General features: G+C 44.9%; 1 protein-coding gene across 2 annotated transcripts in view; it reads right to left on the bottom strand.

Annotated features, from left to right (window-relative positions):
• HEATR1 (HEAT repeat containing 1) overlaps positions 1-23872 on the bottom strand; it is a 1780420-nt gene that overhangs the window by 17619 nt on the left and 1738929 nt on the right. For both annotated transcript variants that reach the window (XM_044059100.1, XM_044059109.1), the window contains exon 42: positions 21346-21497. In XM_044059100.1, the coding sequence (XP_043915035.1) occupies positions 21346-21497 (152 nt within the window). The remainder of the gene's footprint in view (positions 1-21345; positions 21498-23872) is intronic.

Below are 23872 nucleotides of genomic sequence, written 5' to 3'. Positions count from 1 at the left end.
TGGAGCCTTGTGGGACCCCAAGAGTAATAGGAAGAAGAGTAGAGAGGTTGTTGTCCCAGAGAACAGCTTGCTGTCTGTTTTCTAGGTAGGACTTGAACCACTGTAATGTCTTTGTGTTGAGTGAGTATTGTTCTAGTATTTGTAGTAGTAATTGATGGTTCACCATATCAAAAGCTTTAGCTAGGTCTATAAACAAAGCAGTACAGAGCCTATTATTGTTACGATGCTTGTTGATGCAATCAGTGAAGGATAGTAGGGCAGTAGTAGTACTGTGGTGTGGACTAAAACCATGTTGACAGTCTGCTAGAAGGTTATGTACGAGAAGGTGATCAAGTAGTTGGCGGTGTATACATTTTTCCATTATTTTGACTAGAGGGGAGAGCAGGGCTATGGGGCAATAGTTGGATATTTCGGTTGAGTTACCACCCTTATGAAGAGGAATTATGTGTGAGATTTTCCAGAGAGATGGGATATCACTTTCAGTAATAGTTCTATTGATTAGTATGGAAATAGGATAGGAGAGAACTTTAGCTGCAATTTGCAGGTATTTTGCTGGTAGGAGATCAGCAGATGGGGTATATGGTTTAAGTTTTGATAGTAAGGTGTGGATGACAGATGTAGAGACTGGATTTAGTTGAAAGGTAGGGGGCTTGCTAGTCATGGAGAATGGGAGGTTTGTGGTAACAAGAGGTAAGGAATTTGCGAGAGACTGTACAGTTTCAGTAAAGGAGGTATTGAAGGTGTCAGCAATCTCCTTAGATGTACTTAGGGAAAGTGCTGTAGGAGTTGGAGTCTTGGAGTGTCCTGGGTGTAGAAGGTTGTTAATAGCAGTCCAAAATGTTTGGGGGGTTTGCTGATGCCTGTCTTGGAGTTTTAGGTAGTATTTTTTTTTATCAAGGAGTATAGCTTTCTTTGTGGTGTTTCTATGCTGTTTATAGTTCTGGTGATCAGTTGGGCTCTTAGTACATCTCCATTTAGACCAGATCTTATTTCTTACTAGAATGTTTTGTCTTGTTTCTTTAGAGAGCCATGGTGCTGCTTTACTTCTGGTTCTTATGGATCGACTAGGGGCATGGTATTCCAGTATTTGTAATACTGCTTCATCAAGGGAGAGTTCTTTTAAGGGAGACCAATCACAGGCTTGTAGCTCAGCTTGGAAACTTACAGCATTAAAGTGTTTTTTGTTTTGTATGGTTTTAAAGATAGGTTGTTTAGGGAAGAAGGTTTTATGCCTAATGATATAGGTGAGTGAATGGTCACTAATGTCGTCAGGTAAGGTGTCTGCAGTATAAGTGGGGGATGGTTTCCTTCTAGGATCCAATCTAATGTACTTTCGTTGTTAGTAGACTTATGGATTCTTGTAGGGGTTGTGATAAATTGAGAAAAGCCATACAAGTTAATATGGATTGAAGGTTGATTGGAAGTACAACAGTTCCAGTCTATATTGAAGTCTCCAAGTTCATATGTTTGAAATCAACTTTTTATGTTTTAATATTGAAAGTGCTATAAAGTTTGATATGTGGGGCTTTTTAAGAAAGAAAATTCTTAATTGTTGGTTAATCATGTGATTAAGTGGAGAGGTATAATAGGATGGTGTTGTTTTTTATTCACTGGATTCTGAAGAAGTAACTGGTTTATGAAAGCACTCAATCCTGGTGGTGTTTGGATTAAAATTTCAAGTTTTATATCTGCCTTCGCCTTTTCTTTGGAATGTTTTGTTGCTAGTGTACTGTAGATAGCAAATGTTGGAAGTGTGATGGGGAATAACATTTCTGGGAACATATTTGCTGGGACTGTCATGAGTTGGTAGACTTTAAAAATTCCCTGCAGACTACTCTATCAGAAATACTGGGTGAGCAAACTATGACTAAGGAAATTTTTTCTTCTTTTTTGAACTAGGATACATAACCGAAATTGCCTAGACATAGTAAGGCCTTGTTCAGTCTAATTTAATGGTGGCTACCAATAAAGCAATTACTAGGAAATGGAAATCAAAGTCTAAAAACCAACTGTACTAGAAGTAGTGAGTATAGTAACTGGCATAAAAACTGGAAATTGGAATTTTAGAAAAGGACAGGAGCAAATTACATAGGAAAAATGGAAACTGTGGGAATAATAGATACAGATGAGGAAAGAGGTTTTAAAAGAAGGCAGGATCTGAACGAGCTACATAACATTTGACTGACAGTGACTGGATAGATTATAAGTGAGGTACAATGTCTGCAACTAAAATTATGTCAATATGATTTGTTTTCATTTACATAAATGTATGCTTGCCTAGATAATTCTTTTTAATGGAAAAAATATATTTTTTCCAATAAAAGGATAGCTCAACATCTGAACAGTATACCAAAGCCTTTAATACTTAAAAGGTGTAATTCATGACATACATGCTCCCTATACAAGGCGTAGTGCATAAAGGTGACATACTGACACACTCAGAACTGAAAAAGCCCCAAGAAGAAAGTACAGTTGTGTACACTTGCCATAAATATAGATCTTCGAGTGTATTCACTGTTGCAGTCATCACATTAGGGTTATCTCCCTGCAGGTAGCCCTCAGTCGGCCCGAATACCAGAGTCTTAGTATTTCTGCATTGGGTGCTGTCGCTTTTTCCATGACGTCAGGTTGGCAGGGGTATAAAACAGGCAGCCGACGCCATTACATCAGTTTTTCTTGCCCCAAATGTCAAGAAGCCCCCAAATAGGGAGCTAGTACATGGTGGGGAACACCACCAGTAAAACGTAAATAGCAATGCCATTAGGAATGGCCATAGAGAGGAGAGGTAGACAGACAGAAAAAGCCAGGGGGCTGGAGGGAGGGAAACTGGGACTGCAACAGTGAATACGCTCTAATATCTACATTTATGGTAAGTGTACACAACTGTATTATTTTCTTCATGTTTCACTGTTGCAGTCATCACACTTGGGTTGATTCTCAAAGCTGAGAAGGGTGGAGGCAGTCGAGAAGTGTTAGGGCTAGCTAGTAGGCCTTGCAAGACTGCTGTAGCTAATCCAGCTCTGGATTTGGAAAAGATAGGTAAGTGGTAATGCTTGGTGAAGGTGTGTACAGAACCCCAGGTTGCAGCTTCCAGAATGTCTCTGGTAAGGACTCCCCTGAGAAATGCTGTAGAGGTAGAAGTAGCCCTAGTGGAATGTGTTCCGACCCCCTGTGGGGTTGGTTTTCCATGGTGCTTGTAGCAGAAGTGGATGCAGTGTGCTATCCATTTGGAAATGATTTGTTTTGAAATGGCCTTACCCTCTGCCCTTACAGCAAAGCTGACCAGCAGCTGGTCAGATTTTCTGAAAGACTTAGTCCTATCAAGGAAGAACCTGAGCTGTCTGTGCACATCCAAGGAGTGCAGGATCCTTTCCCCTTTATTTTACGGGTTAGGGAAGAAGGTTGGTAAATGGATGGATTGGTTTAGAGCCACACTGGACACCACCTTAGGCATAAAGGATGGGTTAGTCCTGAGGGAAACAGTCAGCATGAAAAATAATGAAGGGTTCCACAGCCATTAGTGCCTGTAACTCAGCCACTCTTCTAGCTCAAGTTATGGCTAAAAGCATGGCTGTTTTCTAAGAGAGGAATTTTAACTCTGCTGAAGCAGCAGGTTCAAAAGGGGGAAGCGTGAGCTTTTCCAATACAAAGTTAAGGTCCCAGGCAGGGGTGGGTGCTCTCCTAGGGGGCCTTAAGCTGTTAGCCCCTCCCAGGAACTGTTTGATGAGAGGGTGAGAAAACAGACGTGGCTCAGTATTATAATGAGCTGAGATGGCAGAGGCATGAATTAGAAGTTATGTACCTACCATAACGTTCCATGTTAGTTGTCTTCTCTCGCCTTCTTTCTTGCTGGATGGGTTCGGAGCCGATCCTCGGCTCCGACTCGGCACTTGCTTTAGCTTGAGAACTCCTTTTACCAGCTCGAGGCAACCCTATATCCCATGATGCAAGGCAGAACTACCTCAGATCTCGTTTGGTAGCTAACCTACCCTGCTAAGGACTAACCTAACATAATTAGGAAAACAAGATCATAATAAGAGTCCTCATATGAAGGCTCAGGAGGAAAACAACCTGATAGGAACTCTTCAAGATCTGTCCAGGCCAGGGGGAAGGAGGGAGGGGCAGAAAGAAGGCGAGAAGACAACTAACATGGAACGTTATGGTAGGTACATAACTTCTAAATGTTAAGTTGTCAATCTCGCCTTCATTCTTGCTGGATGGGACCGGTCCTAGCACCTGTATCCCGGTGGCTCAATGGAACAGACTCTTGAGAACTGTGGAACCAAACTGGCCCTATCTCTGGAGGCCAAGTCCAACTTGTAATGAGAGACAAAGGTATGAGGCGTGGCCCAAGTAGCTGCTGCACAAATGGTATCAATGGGTAGTCTATCCTGAAAGGCTGCAGAGGTGGATAGACTCCTGGTTGAGTGTGCTTTTGGTTTAGAAGATAGCTGCTTGCCTCTGAGAGAGTACACATAGGAAATGGTGGAAGTCAACCATCTGGATAAGGTCACTTTAGAAACTGGAAGACCTATCCTGTTTTCTGCATAGGAGACAGATAATTGGTCCGATTTCCTGAATTGTTTAGTTCTATGCAAATAGTACCTGAGCTGACGATGGACATCCAAAAAATGAAGCTTCTGTTCAGCTCTGTCGGAATAGTTTGGGAAAAAGACTGGTAGATCTATAGATTGGTTAATATTGGTTTGAGACACAACTTTGGGGAGAAAGGAAGGGTTTGTTCTTAATGATACCCTGTCCTTATGAAAAACCAAGTAAGGGGAACGAATGCAGAGAGCTTGAATCTCGGAAACCCTTCTTGCTGAAGTGACAGCCAGCAAAAATATAGTTTTCCAGGTCAATACCTTCAAAGAACACGAAGCAGACGGTTCGAAAGGAGGTAGTATCAAGGATGCCAACATTAAGTTTAGATCCCATTGCGGAGGAGGATGCTTTATAGGCGGCTTTAGGAGAAAAACTCCTCTCAGAAAGGCCTTGCATAATCTATGAGACATAATGTTATTGTCATGCAAGCCAACATGATACTTGGAAATAGCAGCCAGTTGTACTTTAACTGTAGATGACGAGGATCCTGAGTGAAAAACCTCCGCCAGGAAATCTAAAACAGAATGTACAGGAGCAGTAAAGGGATCAATATTCCTGGAATTTGCCCAAATAGAAAAACGTCTCCACTTGCTAGCATAAACAGTCCTAGTGGACGACTTTAAAGAAGACACTAAGATGTCTCTGACTGAGTCAGAAATCATCGGTAGCCTGGCTAGGGAAGGAAGTGGAGCAACCAAGCAGTGAGGTTGAGAGAATGAATGGCCCGGTGCTGCTGACCCGACTGGTGGATCAAGAGATCCGGAACTGGGTCCAGATGCCAGGGCTGCACCAGAAGGTGACGATGCAGAGACGGAAACCAAATTTGTTGAGGCCAATAAGGGGCAATGAGAATCAACTTGGCCCTCAAAACGGTGGCTTTCTGAATGACTTGTGGAATCAAGGGAAAAGGAGGAAAAGCATACAGAAGTCCCCAGGGCCAATCCTGGGTTAGAGAGTCTCTCAGGGGTTGGCCTGGAAGGGGAAAGAGGGTGAAAAAATCGGGGCACTTGTTGTTTTGAGGAGTAGCAAAAAGATCGCAACAAGGAGTGCCCCACTTCAGAAAAATCTGATCCACTACAGATTGATTGAGAGACCACTCGTGAGGCATCAGAATGGATCTGCTCAGCCTGTCCGCCAAGAGGTTGGACCTGCCGGGGATGTGCGTTGCTATCAAAAACCGATGAGAGGAGATTGCCCATTGCCAAAGTCTGAGAGCTTCTCGACACAACGGATAGGACCTGGTCCCGCCCTGCTTGTTGATGTACCAGACCACGGACATGTTGTCCGTTTGTACTGCAATAGTCCCCGTGGGAAGAAAGTCGTTGAGGGCTTGCAAAGTTAAAAGCACCGCTCTCATCTCCAGGACATTTATGTAAAGATGGTATTCTATGGGTTGCCACATCCCGTGGACCATCCTGCCCTGATAATGCCCCCCCCCACCCGATCAGAGAGGAATCCGTAGTGACTGTGGCAACTGGAGGAGGGGGAACAAAGGGTCGGCCCTGATGAAGAAGAGGGGAAGATATCCACCAATTCAGATGAGTTCTGCACGACTGTGTGACTAAGATTTCATGCCTCATCGGGAGACTGTGGTATGACCACTGCGTGAATAGCATCCACTGCAGAAGACGCATGTGGAAGCGAGCCAGTGGTAGAAGAACAATGGCCGCAGCCATAAGACCTAGAACCTTCAGTATAAATCTGGCTTTGACCTTGTTGCTCTGCAATAGAATCCGAACGAATTTTTGGATGTCCAGAATTCTTTGATCTGTTAGTCTGGCTAACATTTTGACGGTGTTTAATTCTGCCTATAAAGGTGATAGATTGGCAAGGCAGCAGAGAAGATTTTTCAAATTTACTGAAATTCCCAAACTCCTGCAAAGCTGCAGAGTGTAGTCTCTGGTCTGAAGAAGCTGACACCTGGTGGTGGCGGAGAGGAGCCAGTCGTCCAAATAAGGAAACACCTGGAATCCTTGACGTCTCAGATGAGCTGTGACCACTGCCATGCATTTGGTAAACACTCTGGGGGCTGAAGTGAGGCCAAAGGGCAGGGCTCTGAATTGGTAATGACTGGTCCCCAGCCGAAAGCGGAGAAACCTTCTGGAGCGCCTGTGAATCTTTATGTGATAGTACGCGTCCTGAAGGTCTATAGAGCACATCCAGTTGTCCTTACCCAGAAAGGGCAGAATGGACTGAAGCGTGACCATCCGGAATCTTGCCTTCTTGACAAATCTGTTTAGACTGCTCAGGTCTAATATTGGTCTCCAATCTCCCGTCCTTTTGGGGACCAAAAAGAATCTCGAGTAGACGCCGGATCCTACCTGGACTGCTGGCACAGTCTGGACGGCTCTTTTTCCTAGGAGCTTTAAAACCTCCTGTTCTGCCAAATCCCTTTGACCGGGTGAGATGTCTGGAAGGGATTGTTGAGGTACGGGATACCTTTCGAAGGGGATTTTGTAACCCTCGGATATGATCGACTGTACCCACATATCTTGTGAGAGGGAATGCCAGGCTACTGGGTACAGCGAAATCCTTCCCCCGACTGCCTCCAAGGGTGGACAGTCGGGCAACACCTAAAGGGCTTCTCAGGAAGAGACTCCTTGTTGCCCTGATTCTGAGGACCCCCCCTGCCTCTAGGGCAGCGTCTGTTATTGTTACCCCCTCTGCCTCTGGGGGTAAACTGACCACGTGTGTCCGGTGTAGCTCCTTGGGCTTTGCGGAACCACATCTTCCCTCCCTTCTGACCCTTGGGATATGGTCTAGAAGGGGTGGAAAAATGGACTCCAACGGCAGAAAGAGTTTTACCGTCCTGCTCACACCTGGTCAAGGTATCCTTCACCTGAGGTCCGAACAAAGCCGAACCATCAAAGGGGGTATTAGTGAAGGACGCCTTAAAGGGGTCCGCAAAATTACAAAGCCGCATCCAGGCTTGGCGTCTAAGAGCAACTCCTGTGCCTGCGGCCCTGCTCGCTCCATCGGCCGCATAGGATATGAGCCGCATGGAGGAGTTGGATAGGGAATTCAGGATTGCTAGCTGTGAGGCAATCTTTTCTTGAGCCCCAGCAGCAGAAGGATCCTGGACCACTTCACCCAGTTCCTTGAGAATATCTCTTTGAAGCCTGGTGAAGTGACAAAGGTAGTTCAGCGAACGCATAGCAAAGGTCGCTGAAGAGAACATCCGCTTTCCATACCTGTCCATGGTCCTGGAATCCTTGTTAGGAGGATGGACAGGTACTGAAGGATCCGCCAGTTCCTTCTTAGTGACCGCCGCCACCACCATAGTATCCACAGAGACGCCCTTGGAAAGAAACTGTTTGTCCGTAGGGGCCGTGATAAACTTGGATGGTCTCCTGGGGACAGGTTCCACAGAATCTGGAGGCCTTCCGAGCCACTACCTGCATAAGTGGGTCGAAAGGCGGAGACACCCAGGAGGTGGAGGGTCGGGACCAAAAGCCTCCAGGTATACCGACTCATCCTCTGAGGGATCAATGGATGGCCAATTCCCCCTCTGTTTGAGGAGCTCAAGGATGTCTGAAAAGGAGACATCCTCAGAGGGGGATCGTGGGGAACCCTCCGACTCATCTAAGTCGGTATCAGATGTAGTAGACTCGGGAGTCTGTGTGTTTCCTCTTACACGTCCTCTTCCGAGGGGTTCACCTGCCCGATCAGGAGAAACTTCGAAGAGGAGGAAATTCCCAATGGGGAAACCTGGGCGATGGATCCCTGGGTCTGAGAGCAAGAGGCTGGCAAGAGGCGTCTACAGGCACCGAAGAGGGAGGAGCTAGAGGGATGGACTGTTGACCTGGCTCAGTAGCCAGGACACTCCTCATCACCTCAAAGGCTCCTCCCGGGAGGCCGGAATATCCCGATCCGAGGATACAGGAATTCCGGCTCCACTGAGAGGGAAGGCTCGAGGCCGATGTCGGTGCCGAGCTTACCAAAGCCGAAGCCCGAGGGAGAGGGGGGTCGGACAAGGGTCCGATGCCACTAGCCCCCTCGGAGCCGACAAGGGAAACCCGACGACCGGATCCCTCCAAGGAAGGCCTCAAGGAGGAGATCGGAGCCGAGGAAGACGGAGCCGAAGGATGTATCGGCTCGCGCCAAACAGTTGCTGTCCCGAAGCTCCGGCTCCGAGCTCTGGTGTGGAGTCGGAGTAGGAAGTTCAAGGGTGAAACAATAGCGAAGTCTGCTGAGACGGGCTATGGAGCATTTGGGCCAGTGCCTGCGACTTCAACAGCCTGCTTACCACCCTCTCTAAGTCGTGGTCAGACAGCCTGGAAGATCTCGAAGATCGGCTCCGATGGCTCCGCTCCGACAAAAGAGGAGACCCCGGAGCCGAGTGGATACTCTGCAACGAAGGGGACCGAGATCTCTTTCGGGACGAAGCCATCGGAGCCGAAGTCCCCTGAATTCCAGATGGAGCTGAAGGTTTCTCGGCTCCGATGCTGGATAAGGTGTCGGCTCCAGCCGGAGTCGACAAGGCCACAGTAGACCGGGTGTTGGAACCGATCGGTGCCGAACCCACTACTTTGGAAGTAGATAGATCGGTTCCAGCCGGAGCCGATCTCGGCTCCGACGGAGCCGGAGCCACCGGAGGAGGCTTGGATACTGTAGCCTGAACCTTCGGTGGCTTAGAAGGTTTACCAGACCCTGTTTTAGAGGGAGAACCTTCTGGCTTAAGTAAGCCACGGAGGCTTAACTTATTCCTCCATTCCTGCAGGAGACTCTGGCTAAAAGAGTGACACAAAGCACAGGAGTCCTGCAGGTGCAAAGGCCCCAGGCAGTAAACACAAGAAGTGTGACCGTCTGTCAGAGACATTTTCTGACAGCACGAGTCACACTTCTTGAAGCCTGAGACCTTGCCTTCCTTTGACATTTCCTAAGGAAGAAGACACACACAAACCCCAACAAACACACACAATTAATCCCTTAACACACACACACAGGTAGGGATTAACCAATGGGGTCTAGGCCTAACTAAACTTTTATACAATTACCAAGGGAATTTAAAAGTTTTGAATTATAAGGGAATAGGGTGGGTTGTAAACACACTACAGACTAAGAAAGTGAAAACAAGGGGGAAATAAATCCCTAACTAAGCTTTTTTTCTCTTTTGACAAAAAATTACTTACCTCAGCTGGCAAAGGAGACCTCTTTCGCTAAGCGGCAAACGAGATCTGAGGTAGTTCCGCCTTGCATCATGGGATATAGAGTTGCCTCGAGCTGGTAAAAGGAGTTCTCAAGCTAAAGCAAGTGCCGAGTCGGAGCCGAGGATCGTCTCCGAACCCATCCAGCAAGAATGAAGGCGAGATTGACAACTTAACATTCTTAATGGATGAGAAGGATAGGCCTCTGTGGAGTAGCTCTGCTAGGTAATCCAGGATTAGAGGTAAGGAGGGCACTGCTGTGTCCTTTCCTTTAGACTGAATCCAAGAACAATATATTTTCCACTTTTCAGCATAGGATTTCCTAGTACTAGGTCTTCTGGCTTCAACAATGACGTCCAGCACCTGTTTTCTGAGGGTTGCTGGTGGGGTATTTAAGGGATAAGGCAGGCTGCAAGGTTTAGGGTTTGCAATTGAGGATGCAAAATCTGTCCTTCCTGCTGAGACAACAGGGTAGGAGTCTGGTGTAGGTGTCAGGGTGGCACCGTTGTCAGGCTGCACACGAGTGGGTACCAGTGCTGGCGTGGCCAGTCCAGGGCAATAAGAATTGCCTTTGGCCTGTCTTGTTTTATCTTTAGTACTCTTGAGAGAAGGGGCAGAGGGGGAAAGGCATAGATTGAGAGATTCTCCCATTGAAAGGATAGGGCATCCACTTCCAGGGCCTGCTGCGAGAGTTCCTGGTGCAGTATTTGCTTAACTGGTGGTTCTCGGGGGAGGCAGAGAGATACACCTCCAGTGTCCCCCACTTCTGGATCAGAAGATCGAAGGCATTGGGCTCCAATTTCCACTCATGTGGGTCTTGGAAATGTCTGCTTAAATCATTTGCCAGTGAATTTTGTTTGCCTGGCAGGAATTGAGCTTGTAGATGCACTTTGGTTGTTCAAGGCTGTGTTCCACAGGGCCATGGCTAACCTGCAGAGTGGATAAGAATGGGTTGCCCCCTGTTTGTTTATGTACCACATAACTGTGGTGTTGTCTGTTTTTATCAGCAATTGTCCTGGAAGGGTTAGGTATTGGAAAGCTGTCAGAGCATTCTGTACAGCTAGCATCTCTTTTTGATTGATGTGCAGGAGAATTTGCCTTGGGCTCCAGAGGCCCTGAATGCATTTGCCTGCCATGTGAGCCCTCCATGCATAGTCTGATGAGTCTGTTGTTAGGGTTTGGGCGGTGAGGGGTTGAGTGAAATGCAGTCCCTCGTTGTGGCTGCATGCTTCTGCCCACCAAAGGAACTCTGCCCTTAGACAAGGTATGACAGGAATGATTGTTTCCAGGTCCTGAGAATGTTGGCACCAAAGACTTTTTAAGTACAACTGAAGTTTCCTCATATGCAGTCTTGCATATGGAATTAGCAAAATACATGAGGCCATGAACCCTAGGGCTTGCAGCATTTTTCTTGCAGATAGCTGGGTTCTGGTGGCCATTTGTTTGAAGAAGTCTGTCACAGAGACTTGTTTTTCTGAAGTGAGAAATGCCATCTGGGAAGTTGTGTCCAAGCTTGCTCCCAGGAAAACAATCTTTTGACTGGGTACCAGTTGAGATTTCTTTTTGTTGATGGTGTACCCCAATGAAGTAAGAAGGCTTTTTACAAATGTCAAGTGATGAAGTAGCAATTCCTGACTGTCCGCCTGAATCAGGCAGTCGTCCAAGTATGGGTAAATTTGGATATTTCTCTGCTTGCAGTATGCAATGGCTGGAACCAGGCACTTTGTGAATACTCTGGGTGCAGTATATAAGCCAAAGGGAAGTGCAGAAAACTGATAGTGCATACAACCTGCGCTGAAATGTAGACATTTCCTGCACGACTCCCTTATGGGACATGCAGATAAGCTTCTTTTAAGTCTAGAGTGACTAACCAGGCATCCTTGGCTAGCAAAGGGAGAAGCTGTTGCAAGGTAAGCATCCTGAATTTTGGGACCACCAGAATAGTGTTGAGAATTGAAAGATCCAGGACTGGGTGCCAAGGGCCCTCTTTTCTGGGCACCAGTAAGCTTTTGAGCTTCTGCCCACTGGTTTGGAGGAAGGTCTGAAAACTCATTTGGGGTTGGCAATGAATGGAAGTAGAATTTGTACCCCTGGGATATAATGTTGAGGACCTATTGGTCCTGAGTGATGGACATCCAGTTTTTTGCATGAAGGGCAAGTTTTCCTCCAAGGGTCTCAAGCAGTTGGGCAGGGCTGGGAAGGAGATTTGATAAGTCACTGTGAACTTTTTCCATGGGGGAGACTTACCACTCCCTGTTTTTGGAGTGGGGCACTCCACTGTTTAGATCTCTGCATACCCCGAGACTGTAGTCTGGGTGGCTGTTTCCCCTGGGTCTTGTCTGGGAAGGCCTGGAAGGGGCTGGAAAGGACCAGTGTTTTGAAGGGCAATGTCTACTGAATCTAGGTGGTTGCACTTGTAAGAATTCTGTAACAGTTTGCATAGATTTAGCTTTTTATTCCATCTTTTTAAGAACATCTTCTGCTTTGGTGCCAAACAAACAGTCCTTATTTAAAGGAGCATCTAGTAATTTGGATTTGACATGATCTGGCAAGGTTTGCACCTTTGAACCAGTGACTGTAGCCCTGCAAGGTGTTTCTAGGGCATCAAAGCCACACTGCAAATTATGCTTACTAACTTGGTTTGCAGAATGCATTAGCTCTTGTAAATCTTTATTTTCTGCACAATCTGGAAATACCATTTTTTGTTTAATTAGTTCCATAATATGTTGCTGGTACTTCAACATGTGAAACTGGCAATTCAATGCCCTGATAGCAAGAGTTGCAGAGGTATATACCTTCTTACCCCATCTGTCTAAAGCTCTGGAATCCCTGTCTGAAGGGGTTGGATTTTTGGCTGTAGTAGCCTTAATACCTTAGGTCCCTGGGAAATGAACTCTGGATCAGCAGTAGGATTCTTAAAAAGAAACTTGTGGGAATCAGGTACTCTGTAGTACCTGTCAGGTTTCCTAGGGGCTGGAGGCAATGTATCTGGAGTAAGACTGGATTCCATAAAAACATCATCTACAACACCCAAGACAGGGGGGGTATAGCTAGATGCCTGTGCTGAGGCGATTAAAAATTCTCTGAGTCTCTTTTTGGACTGAGGGTAGTCTTGGCATTCCCAGTGGAAATGCTCTCTTAAAGTATGCAAGGTTTCACCAAAAGAAAAATCCTTGGGAGGGGAGGCAGACAGAATGGATTGCTCTGCTTCTGAATCCTCATAGGCTGATAAGGGCATGTCCTGATAATTAGAAGGGTCAGAGTCATCAGCCTCCTGGTCTGCACAGTCAGAAGGAAACTCAATTCTTTGTCTCTTAGCTGGGGAAGACTGGCTTCCCCTAATTAGTGTAATAAGGTCTTCAGCCATCCTAAGCATTTGTTTTTGTGGCATGAGAGCTTGAGCATGCGCTTTGGTTGTCAGCTTTCTAGGCATAGTGCATACTCATGGCCTAAGAAACTTGGTAGTCGGTTTGATTCGAACATCGGTAGGAAGGAATACACCCTCAGAAGCCAGTGCCTGCACAGCAGCTCCGGACCCATCCATGGTAGAGACATCCACAGGTTCCATAGTCGAAGAAGCATCTCACGGCATACCGGACTCCAAATGGGTCTCAGCAGAGGCCTGTGAATCCATAGAAGCGGGCATCAGGGGTTGCAAAGGCACCTCACTGATTACCGGCAGACTGGCGACTAGCTTAACGGAAGCATTGGCAGTTTTGGACCTATGCAGTCTGTCTCTGTCTTTATCTTTATGTTTTTTCGGAAGATCGGTAGTCGGACGGCTTATCGAAGCCATTTCAGAATAAGGAGAACGAGAGCAAAATAAATTAGTGACAAAGATAGCCAGACGACAAACTGTTCGGGTGTTAAACAAGGCACAAAATCAACAGCGAGGGAAGTCATGGTCTGGGCCTAAACAGGTGATGCAGTAAGAATGAAAATCTCTGTGAGGTATTTGCTTTCCACACGCAAGACAAATGTTAACTTTTTCTGCCATCGGTTAGAGCAAGAAAAAAGGATCCCCAACAAGGTACTTAACTTTAGAAGACTTCAGGATTATCAACTCGAAAATGAAAATTTCAGGTAGCGGCCAACCAGCACTTGGGAACCGCTTCAGCTTCGGGCTCCTCTTCGGCAAGAAAGACTGATGTAATGGCATTGGCTGCCTGTTTTATACCCCTGCCGACCTGACATCATGGAACAAGTGACAGCACCCAATGCAGAAATACTAAGACTCTGGTATTCGGGCCTACTGAGGGCTACCTGCAGGCAAATAACCCTAGTGTGATGAGTGTAACAGTGAAACACGAAGAACATCATAATGTTCCTAGGGAAAGGAAAACATCTTCATCCAGAAGGAGAAAAGAAAAAAGAATCCCTTGTCCACGAGGGCACGAAAAACAGGCTAGAGCAGGCTGGAAGAAGGGTGAGAGCGAATACTGCAACAATGAACAGAAAGACATCTACTGTCAAGGTAAGATTTTACACGACTGTACTATGTCCTCCCATATCACTGTTGCGGTATTCATAACTGAAGGGAGAGTAAAAAAAAGCTTAGGAAGAAACCTGTGGAGGAGGATGGCACTGAAGAGCCCTCCAGAAATCCATGCAGGATATCCCTGGCAAAGCCAGCTCTAGCCCTGGAAATAACATCCAACTTAAAATGCTTAGTCAAAGTATGGACAGAAGACCAAGTTGCAGCCTCAAGGATGGAACTGGTATCCAGTCCTTTGAAAAAGGCACCGGGGGAAGCATCAGCTCTGATTGTATGAGCTTTTAGTGAAAAGGAAAGACATTTACCATGAAAAAAATAACAAAAAGAAATGGCTTTAGAAATCCAGAAAAGAAGGCCTGCTCAGCTAAACCCAAAGACCTGGGATGAAAGGAAACAAAAACCTGCTCAGATTTGCAAATAACATTAGTTTTATCCAAATAATATCTGAGCTGTCTATGCAAATCCAAGGTGTGGAGAACCTTCTCACTGGCAGACTGCGTAGAAAGTAAAAAAAGAAAGTAAATCAACAGACTTATTAAGGGACAACTCATTGATAATCATGGGCATAAAAGAAGGATTAGTACAAAGGAACACCCTGTCTCTGTGGAAAACTAAGAAAAGAGAGGCAGCCATGAGAGCCTAAAGTTCAGACACCCTACTGGGCAGACTGAGAGCCAAAAGAAGAGTCTTCCAAGTACAATACTGTAAGGAAGCAGAAGCAGCAGGCTCAAAAGGAGCTTGAGTTGATTTTTCAAGAACAAAACTGACGTCCCAGGAAGGCAGAATAGGCTTCCTGAAAGGCTTCATATGAAGGATACCTTTAAGAAATTGCTTGACTTCAAATCTAGAAGCAGAGTAGTGGTCAAGGGCTGACAAGTGGAAACTGCTGACAGGTGAGCTTTAACCGAAGAATATGTCAACCTAGCATGGAGCAGGATCACCCACATAAGAGAAACAGAGGAAATTCCACAGAAAGAGGATCCTGATTGTGAGAGAGGCACCAGACAGAATTTCTTTTCCCCATTTGGACAAATATGATTTCCTGGTAGTGGGCTTCCTGACCTCCTGCAGGACCTAAAGCATGACATCAAAACCTTGGACAAATATGATTTCCTGGTAGTGGGCTTCCTGACCTCCTGCAGGACCTAAAGCATGACATCAAAACCTATCACCCACAGTGTCAGCTGAAGAATGGACAAGTGAGGATGGATTGCAGACCCCTTGTCTTGTGTGAGAAAGTCCACCTGGTGAAATAACTTGTGGTGATTGCTCCTGACCAAATGAGAAGGGGAAACCACTGCTAAAAGGGAGTTGCTAACAAGAATTTGGGAGTGTCCTGCCTGATGTTGTGCAAGACTCTTGGTAGTAGAGGAAAGGTGTACAGAAACATCCCCTTCCAAGTAAAAGACAGGGTCATCCACTTTCCAAGCCAGAGGACTTGGGACTTTGGAAAAGAATACAGGAAGCCGTCTGTTCAGGGGGGAGACAAAAGAAAATCTACCTAAGGAATACCTTTACTGATGGGCAATGTCTAGGAACACATCTCTGTGAAGCATCCATCCATGAGTTTGTGTTTTGGACCTCCTTAAGAGTCTGCCACTAGATTGCGCTTCAGTGGAATGTAAACAGCCAGCAGAGTCACTTGATACTGGACAGCTACATCTCAGACCTGAAAGCTAGTCTTCAAAGAAGATAGGACCTTGTTCCTTTGCTTGTTGAGATACCACATCACCGTGGTATTCTCTGTTGAAACGTTGAGGGGCATGGGATGAAAGAGGGAAGGAAAAGCCTGAAGACAGCCCTCATATCTTTTATGTTGATGTGGTCTGACCTCTGATGAAGAGGCCAGAGACCCTGAACATTGAAAGAGCTAAAGGAAGCTCCCCATCTCCTGTCTGAGGTGTTTGTAAAGAGCTCTTAAGTTGAGGCTGGAGGTCAGAAAGGAAGTTCCAGTTTGACAGAAAGTTTATGAATCTACCTCTGAAGCTTGAGCTTGAGGAAAGGAAGAAAGAGGACTGGAAAGTACACATGGAATGGCAATGCTGAATCCGTACTGACTTGAGGTTCCACTATAGCTTTCACATATGGAGCCTGGCCACAGGAAGAATGGGAATGGTAAAGACCATGTATCTGAGGACACTGAGGAAGTCCCTGGCCATGACTGAATCCAGTGGAAGAGACTGGAAAAAGACAATAAGAGATAGGGCCTTGGGGACAGACATGGGGATGGTCTGGATCCTGCAACCAAGGAAAGCATGATCCTGAGAAGAGGTCATAGCTGATTTTTGATAGTGTATGGTGAAGACTTTGCAACAGGGAAACAGTAAACTGAAGATCCTGAAGCACAGCATTTGGGGAGGAAGCTTGAATAAGCAGATTGTCCAAATAAGGAAAGAACAGCACCCACCTCAACCTGCACAATGCAATGAAAGGAGTGAGGCATTTTGTGGATATCCTTGGGGCAGCAGAGAGGCCAAAAGACAAAGCAGAGAACTGAAAACACAAGATAAAACACAGAAATGCAAAAATGTCCTGAAAAAGGAATGGATGGGGATATAAAGGTAGGCATCCTTAGGGTCCAGACAGGCCAGAAAGGCCTGGGGAAGAAGGGGAAATAAGTTTGAAGAGACTATCTGAAATGAAGATCTCTTGAGAAAGTTTTTGAGCTGAGAAAGGTCCAAAATAGGTCACTATGTGCCCTCCTTCACTGTAACCAGAAATATTCTGGAATAAAAAGCCCTCCCTACCTGGGCAGGGGGTACAGCTTGAATGACGCCCAGGATCAACAGAGAATGAAGCATTGCTGGGAAAAGAGGAAGTTGTTCTCCAGGAGGTTGAGGGATGCTGAGAAAGGAATTTACAAACCATGAAATACTCCTGGCAGATAATAGACTTAACCAAAGAGTTTGTTGTAATTCTTAATTTGGAAAGGGACACAAAGACAGAGGGATAAGGAACCTGGTTGAGGGAAAGGGAAGCAAACTGTCAAATGGAACCTGACTTGTCCTGAAAAGGAAATTTCTAGGAAGTGGGGGTCTGAGTAGATTTGGCAGGAGGCACATGTCTCGAACCCTTTTTACCTTTTGGTGGAGTGCAAGACTGCCTGCGAACAAAAGTAGATTTGGAAGGATAATTTCACCTCCTACAAGGCTTTGCCCTTATCCTGGACAGAAAAAGTTCAGCAGCAGAACCAAAAAGATTTTATTATACAAAGGAGCATCCAATAGTTTGGCCTTAATGTCATTGGTTAAGCCTGAGGACAAAGTCAAAAGTAAGGCCTCATAACACAACCAAATGCAGCAGCCCTGGAGGAAGCATCTGCGGCACTGTAACTGCATATGACAGAGTGGTGGGCAATTTGAGGGGTAGAACCCAACAAGGAAAGGAAGAAGCCTTCCTCTCAGAGTCAGGAAGATCAGAAATCACCTGAGAAATCTCAAAAGGAAGGACGAAACATACCTGGTCATACGAGTCTGGCAGTTAATGACACTAAAAGATAAAGTAGCAGCAGCATAAACCTTTTCGTCAGGCTCTCCATGGCCCTACTATCCTTATCTGAAGGAAGCATCTTGGTAGAGGGCTACAGCTTGGAGACCTTCTCAAAAGAAACACACTAAAGAAGGCTCAGCAAAAGTGCAATTATACAGAAAATTACATTCATCAGGCATCTTGTAAAAATCTGTTACATTTTTGGGGGGCTGGGGGGGGTAGGAATCATGTGCCACAGAAGCTGCTGAAAATGTGTCCAGGAAGGTAGCCAGAATTGGAGAAAAGCAGAAGGCTTGGAAGACTGCATCTGGAGAAGTTCATAGCATCTCTTCTGGATATCAGAAACTTAAGAGGAATCCCACTTAAAGAATTCCATCATTTAGGAAACGGTGTCCCCAAAAGATAGTTCCTCCAAAGGGGAATCTGGACTAACAGATTCCTCTTCCACTGAACCATAGTCCAAGGGGAAAAGGATCTGAGAAGAGTAGGCTAAAGACTCTTCTGCTGAATCTTGATCCTCATCAGTGGAATCCAGCTCCCTTGCTCTTTTAAGAGGAGTGAAATACCAAGGAGGGGCAGGCACAGACACCCCTTGAGAAGGCTTTAAAGCCATTAATGCATTAAACAACCCCTGAGTAAAATCCTGCCATTCACTTTGGGGATCCTTGACTGCAGGAGAAATATGCTTGGTTTTCGGTTTCTTTTTCCGTCGGACACTTGCACAAAACACCCTTGGAGGGTCAGACTCTTGGCAGCACCCAATACGCATAGCAGGGATCCCCTCCGCCCACTAAGACCAGTGGAATCCCTCTCAGTCCCTCAGAAATAATAAGCCGAGGCTCCTCCTCAATCTCTACAGCAGACATTTGTAAAGCCTCCGAAGATGTGCAAGAAATCGGATCCATGCTGGCCTCCAATGGGGTCATGGCAGAGGAATCCAAAGTAACGACCTGGTGATCCTCCAGGCTTTCACTATCATACAGAGAGATGTCTGGGTGAGGCTGGACAACAGCCGTATCAGACCCAAGTTTTTTGCCATTTTCTTGGCTGACCACTGAACCTCGTGACAGGAAGACTCCACCATACACCTTCAGCCAACAACCTAAGAAGCTGGTTTTCAAGGTAGATTGATAAGGAGGAGAAACAACTAAGCAGGGTCTTGGGGACAAATGCCTGGCAGATAGAACACTGCACATGGTCATGGGAAGCACCCCAACAGAAGAGACTCTTATCATGATGGTCTTTATGGGGAACTCTGCCTCTTAAACTGACATTTTCCCTTTCTGGATGACATAACACCAACCAACGCTAAATAAAAAGGAAGAAAGGAGAAACTTCAATGGGGCACTTATCTGAAAAATGGCTAGTTAACCAACTCAGAAAAAGGCATTCAGACCAATGATGGCGTTTGGACTGGCAGTAAAGAAGTTCTGAGTGTGTACATTTGTACATCACCTTTATGCCCTACTCATTGTGCGGGGAATTACATGTGATGTACGGCACATGTAAGTACTAAAGGCTTTGTTATACTGGCCCTTTGGGTATGAATACTGCAACATTGATATGGAAGGACAGCTTATATTTACTGTGCTAGCACAATCTCCCACCTTAGTTTAATGATTAAGAATTATACTACTTGCAAATGAGAAAAAAATACAGTTGCAGTAAGATAGTTAAAAGATTACCAGTCTGGTGTCACACAGAGAAAATCCTGACTACAAACCCAGGCTATCCTAGTTTGGTTAGGGGTTTGGGTGCCTGCTGGAGCTAACGGAGGTCAGGAGTGCCAATCCTGGTGGAACTACTCTGATGTAAGTGGACCTTTCTTTAAGGTGTAATAGAGGCTAAGGCTTGCAATAGCTGCCAAGCTGTACATGTGGAATGTTACTTGTATTATGTGTATTTTATCTGGAAGTGGGATATACGAAAACGCAGATTTGTATTGACAGCGTTAATAAATTTCTTTTTCGTCAACCTACATCGTTCCTCAGCGTTCTTTCTCTTATTTGGGTGCTCAATTGGACTGATTTGTATATGTGGAATGGCCAAGAAGGTACGGTCACTCTAGGGCCTGGAGTGAACACATCCTCAGCTAGCCACTTATCCCTGCACAATACAGCCTCTCAAAGTGAAGCAAGCATGATGGGTAGGCTTGACAACAACACAAACAGTACATATGACACATGTCAAGCTTTAGCTTGGTTCCATTTCCTAAACGACAGGCTACATCTCTCTTTCCCACCTCACATACAATGTCTTCTACCAGAAGGATACTAAACAGCCACCAGAAAACCTTCGCTCTTCATCCGTTGGTCATGACAACCTAAACTGGGGAGCAATAACACTTGTGGAAGATGGGAGCAGTGGGAGTGAAGCTGAGCAACAGATGGTCAAGCTACAGGATGTTAAAAGCCCCCCCCCCCATCCACTCCAAAAAGTTAACATGATCTCCTTCAGAAAAGTGTTACTTTAAACATGGGTACAAGCTAGCCATTAATCATTATGTACAAATGCATTTTTAAGGGCCAGCATTCTGTGCAGTTCAAAGCCGCAGTGTTCCTCATTCAGATGTATTAACCAGATCCTTGGCAATGTACAATGCATACACAAAAGTGCACGTGTTCAGACGCACAATGTTTTGATATTTTCAAATGTTTAATGAAGCTTTCTGGTACAAAGCTTTAGAAAATCAAACATACTGCTGTGAAACATGTGACTGACTGTGTTTATCTGACTGATAAAGCATTGTCACTGAAACCCACTTTCCGTGAAAATGGAATGTGGACTTATTCCTGCTGTTGTTGACTATCAAGTTATTATACTATCTGTATGAAGGAAGGATCCAAAAAGAAAGGCTTTCAGTGAAAAGGTTTTATGGTATTTTCAGTGGAACAAACTGATAGCAATACATCATCATGAACCCAAACATACTATATATGAAGAAAAAATGGCATACACAAGTGAACACAGAGCACAAACTGAGGGAGAGTTTAATAATGATAGTTAAATCATTTGTGATTAAAACATTTAATCCATGTATGAGAATAAAGCATGCAAATGTCTCTATCTTTCACATTATGAATATATAATCACTGACTAGGGATGTGTACAATTTGGAATTAGAGTTAGCAATGCCACAAGATTTTGCAGCCTGAGTATGAAATTCCTAGCTACATACCTGCTGAAGTACCTAGCAGAAAGATGCATGCTGCACAGTGGACCTTAAGGAAAATATTAATACTCATTAATGCGTAGCTGTAATGTTATAAGGTGTAGCACTCAACTTCACAGCTGGCCTGCAGATGGTTTATTGGCCCGACAGGGGACTGCAAGTTTCTTATTAAACCTAAACAACTCGTATTAAGATAAGAAAGGGGAAGATAACCCTCAAAAATGTTAACGTATCTGATGACGAATGTTGATGAACTAATACCATACAGTACAGACAAAACTGATCAATATGCTTCATTGTTTTATGAAGGCATTTTTTTCTCTTTTAACCCAATTTATCTTTCCATAATTTGCTTGTGTATCTCTAAATTACTACAGTACTTTCTAAAATGTACACAACAGATATAAAACCCATTGACAAGCACTGATGGTACATACCTGGTCTACTAAAGGAGTCATCAATGCCTCAGCTCTCTCCTTATTGACGAAGTGCTGTGTGTCATACAGGAAAATTTTATGCAGACAGTCCATAACAAACTGCAGCAACAAGCATGTCTTTTCTGAATTCTTCTCTTCAAACAGTGGTTCATCTATGTACATGGAGGAATTACAAATAGAATGAGATTGACATATGTACAGAATTGCTAAAAAACACAATTGTAGACTTCGCACTTAAGGTCCAGCTTCACAACAAATTCTAACAGCAAAAACAGATGATCTGGACCACCAGGCTGATAAAAAAAAACAATAGTTTAATAAAATGCAGTAGGTTAGCACTTTCAGGTTTTAAAAACCCTTCTTCAGACAACATACAAAAGTTATGAATACCTTTTAAAATACATAACAGCCAATCAAAGACTCTGTAAAAAGCCCTCCTCTTTTTTTAAAGAGGCTTGATAGGAATGACACCATTCAGGCCAGGTGCTCTATCAGCACCCAGATTGATTATCCATCTAGTTTCACTGCATTCTATTTCTCAAATCACCCCCCCTCCTGGTTGGATGAATAACCTGCAAAACCATAAAAGAAAATACATGTCCAGGGTACTGCTTTACATGCTGATACAGGGCATTATGTGTATTGGCTGTACATATAGCTGGCATATGTTGTAACACCCTGTCTTTCAATCTACAATTTGTTTTTCTGACATCAAATGAACAACAATGCATACAGTCAGCCAAGTATATAATATTGTTGGTCAAACAGTCAGCATATTGTTTCAATGAATAACTCTTTCCAGACAATGGATGGATAAATATGTTGTTGTGTCTTAATATACTGGCAAGCTTTGCAATGTCTACAAAGGAATGTCCCTTGTCGCCCCATGACAGGTTTCTTAATCCCCTGTTGGTCTGTACAGAGCGAATCCTTTAAATTCTTACTACATTTGAAACAAAATGTGGACTCCCGAGCTATTAATGCCTTCACTCTAGCATCAGTTAACAACATTTTCCAGTTTTGGTGAATAATGTTACATATCCCCCCACATTGTTACTATAATTCAAAGTAACTCGAAGGGGCTGCCTGCTTATTTCAGTCTCCCTGTCATGCACCTGTACATTCCCAGAAAATAAGAAGTTATGTACTCACCATAATGTTCCATCTGAGTAGATAAACTTCATTTGTCAGCAACCTATGGGAATCGGATCCGACTTCGGATCTGAGCCGGCAGTTTTCAACAGCTTAGATCCGAGCTCCAAGCTCCTCCCCCTACCCATAATCCCCTGCCAACCCTGACTGACCTCAGATCAAGTTTGCCCAAAAACAGACACTGCTTCAAAATTATTACTCTCAAAGATAAAGTAGGTAACACACCATGTAAAACTGAGTATTGAAAACATCCGTAGGTGAGGGGGCAGGAGGGAGGGACGGTTGCTGACAAATGAAGTTTATCTACTCAGATGGAACGTTATGGTGAGTACATAACTTCTTAATCTGGAGTAGTTAACTTCATTTGTGCAGCAACCTATGGGACAGAATCCCCAGCTACATGAACCTTGGGCGGCCCTCATGGAAGGATGTTCCGGAGCACTGAGGAGCCAATGGATGCTCTCCCTCTGGAGATAATGTCCAGTTTATAGTGATTGATAAAGGTATGAGATGAGGCCCAAGTGGCTCTAGAGCAAATATCATCCAAAGAGATTCTAGCTCTAAAGGCCGCAGAGGTAGACAGAGTAGAGTGGGCATGGACTCCCTGAGGTGTGGGCCTGCCAGAACTTCATATGCCAAAAGGATACACTGCGAAATCCATCTAGACAGGGTGACTTTAGACACAGATTTACCCAAGTTAAATTTGGCAAAGGAGACGAACAACCGGTCAGATTGCCTATGACCAGATGTCCTGTGGATGTAGAAGCGAAGTTGTCTATGCACATCCAGTGAGTGTAATTTGCATTCCCCTTTGTTTTGGTAATTAGGGAAAAAAGACTGGTAGGTTAATGGACTGATTAATATTCGACTCAAACGCAATCTTAGGAGGAAAGGAGGGATTAGTCCTGAGGTAAACTCTATCCTTGTGAAAAGTCAAGTATGGGGGTTTTACACAGAGGGCTTGTAGTTCAGAGACCCTTCAAGCCAAAGTGATAGCGACAAGAAAGGCCATTTTCCATGACAAGAATTTAAGATCTACTGAAGCTGCAGGCTCAAATGGGGGAGCTGTCAAGGCCTGAAGCACTAGCGTTAAATCCCAAGGAGGGACTACATCCTTCACTGGAGGTCTGAGCAGAAAGGTGCCCTTCAAAAAGGTCTTGCACAATTTTGTGGTGATCAAAGGGCCCAGTTCATTTCCCACATGATAATGAGAGATAGCTGCTAGTTGAACCTTGACTGTGGAGGAGCTAGCCCCCTGATGAAACAGCCCTGACAGAAAGTCTAATACAGCGGGCAAAGGAGCTGTGAAAGGATCCAAATTTTGACGTTCCGCCCAAATGGAGAAACGCTTCCATTTGCTACTATAGATCTTTCT

Source organism: Protopterus annectens, chromosome 1.part2 (genome assembly GCF_019279795.1).
Source record: "Protopterus annectens isolate FY-2018-M chromosome 1.part2, PAN1.0, whole genome shotgun sequence".
NCBI lineage: Eukaryota > Metazoa > Chordata > Ceratodontiformes > Protopteridae > Protopterus > Protopterus annectens.
The sequence above is the reverse complement of the archived record's forward strand: the minus strand, read 5'-3'. Positions and strand labels throughout refer to the sequence as shown.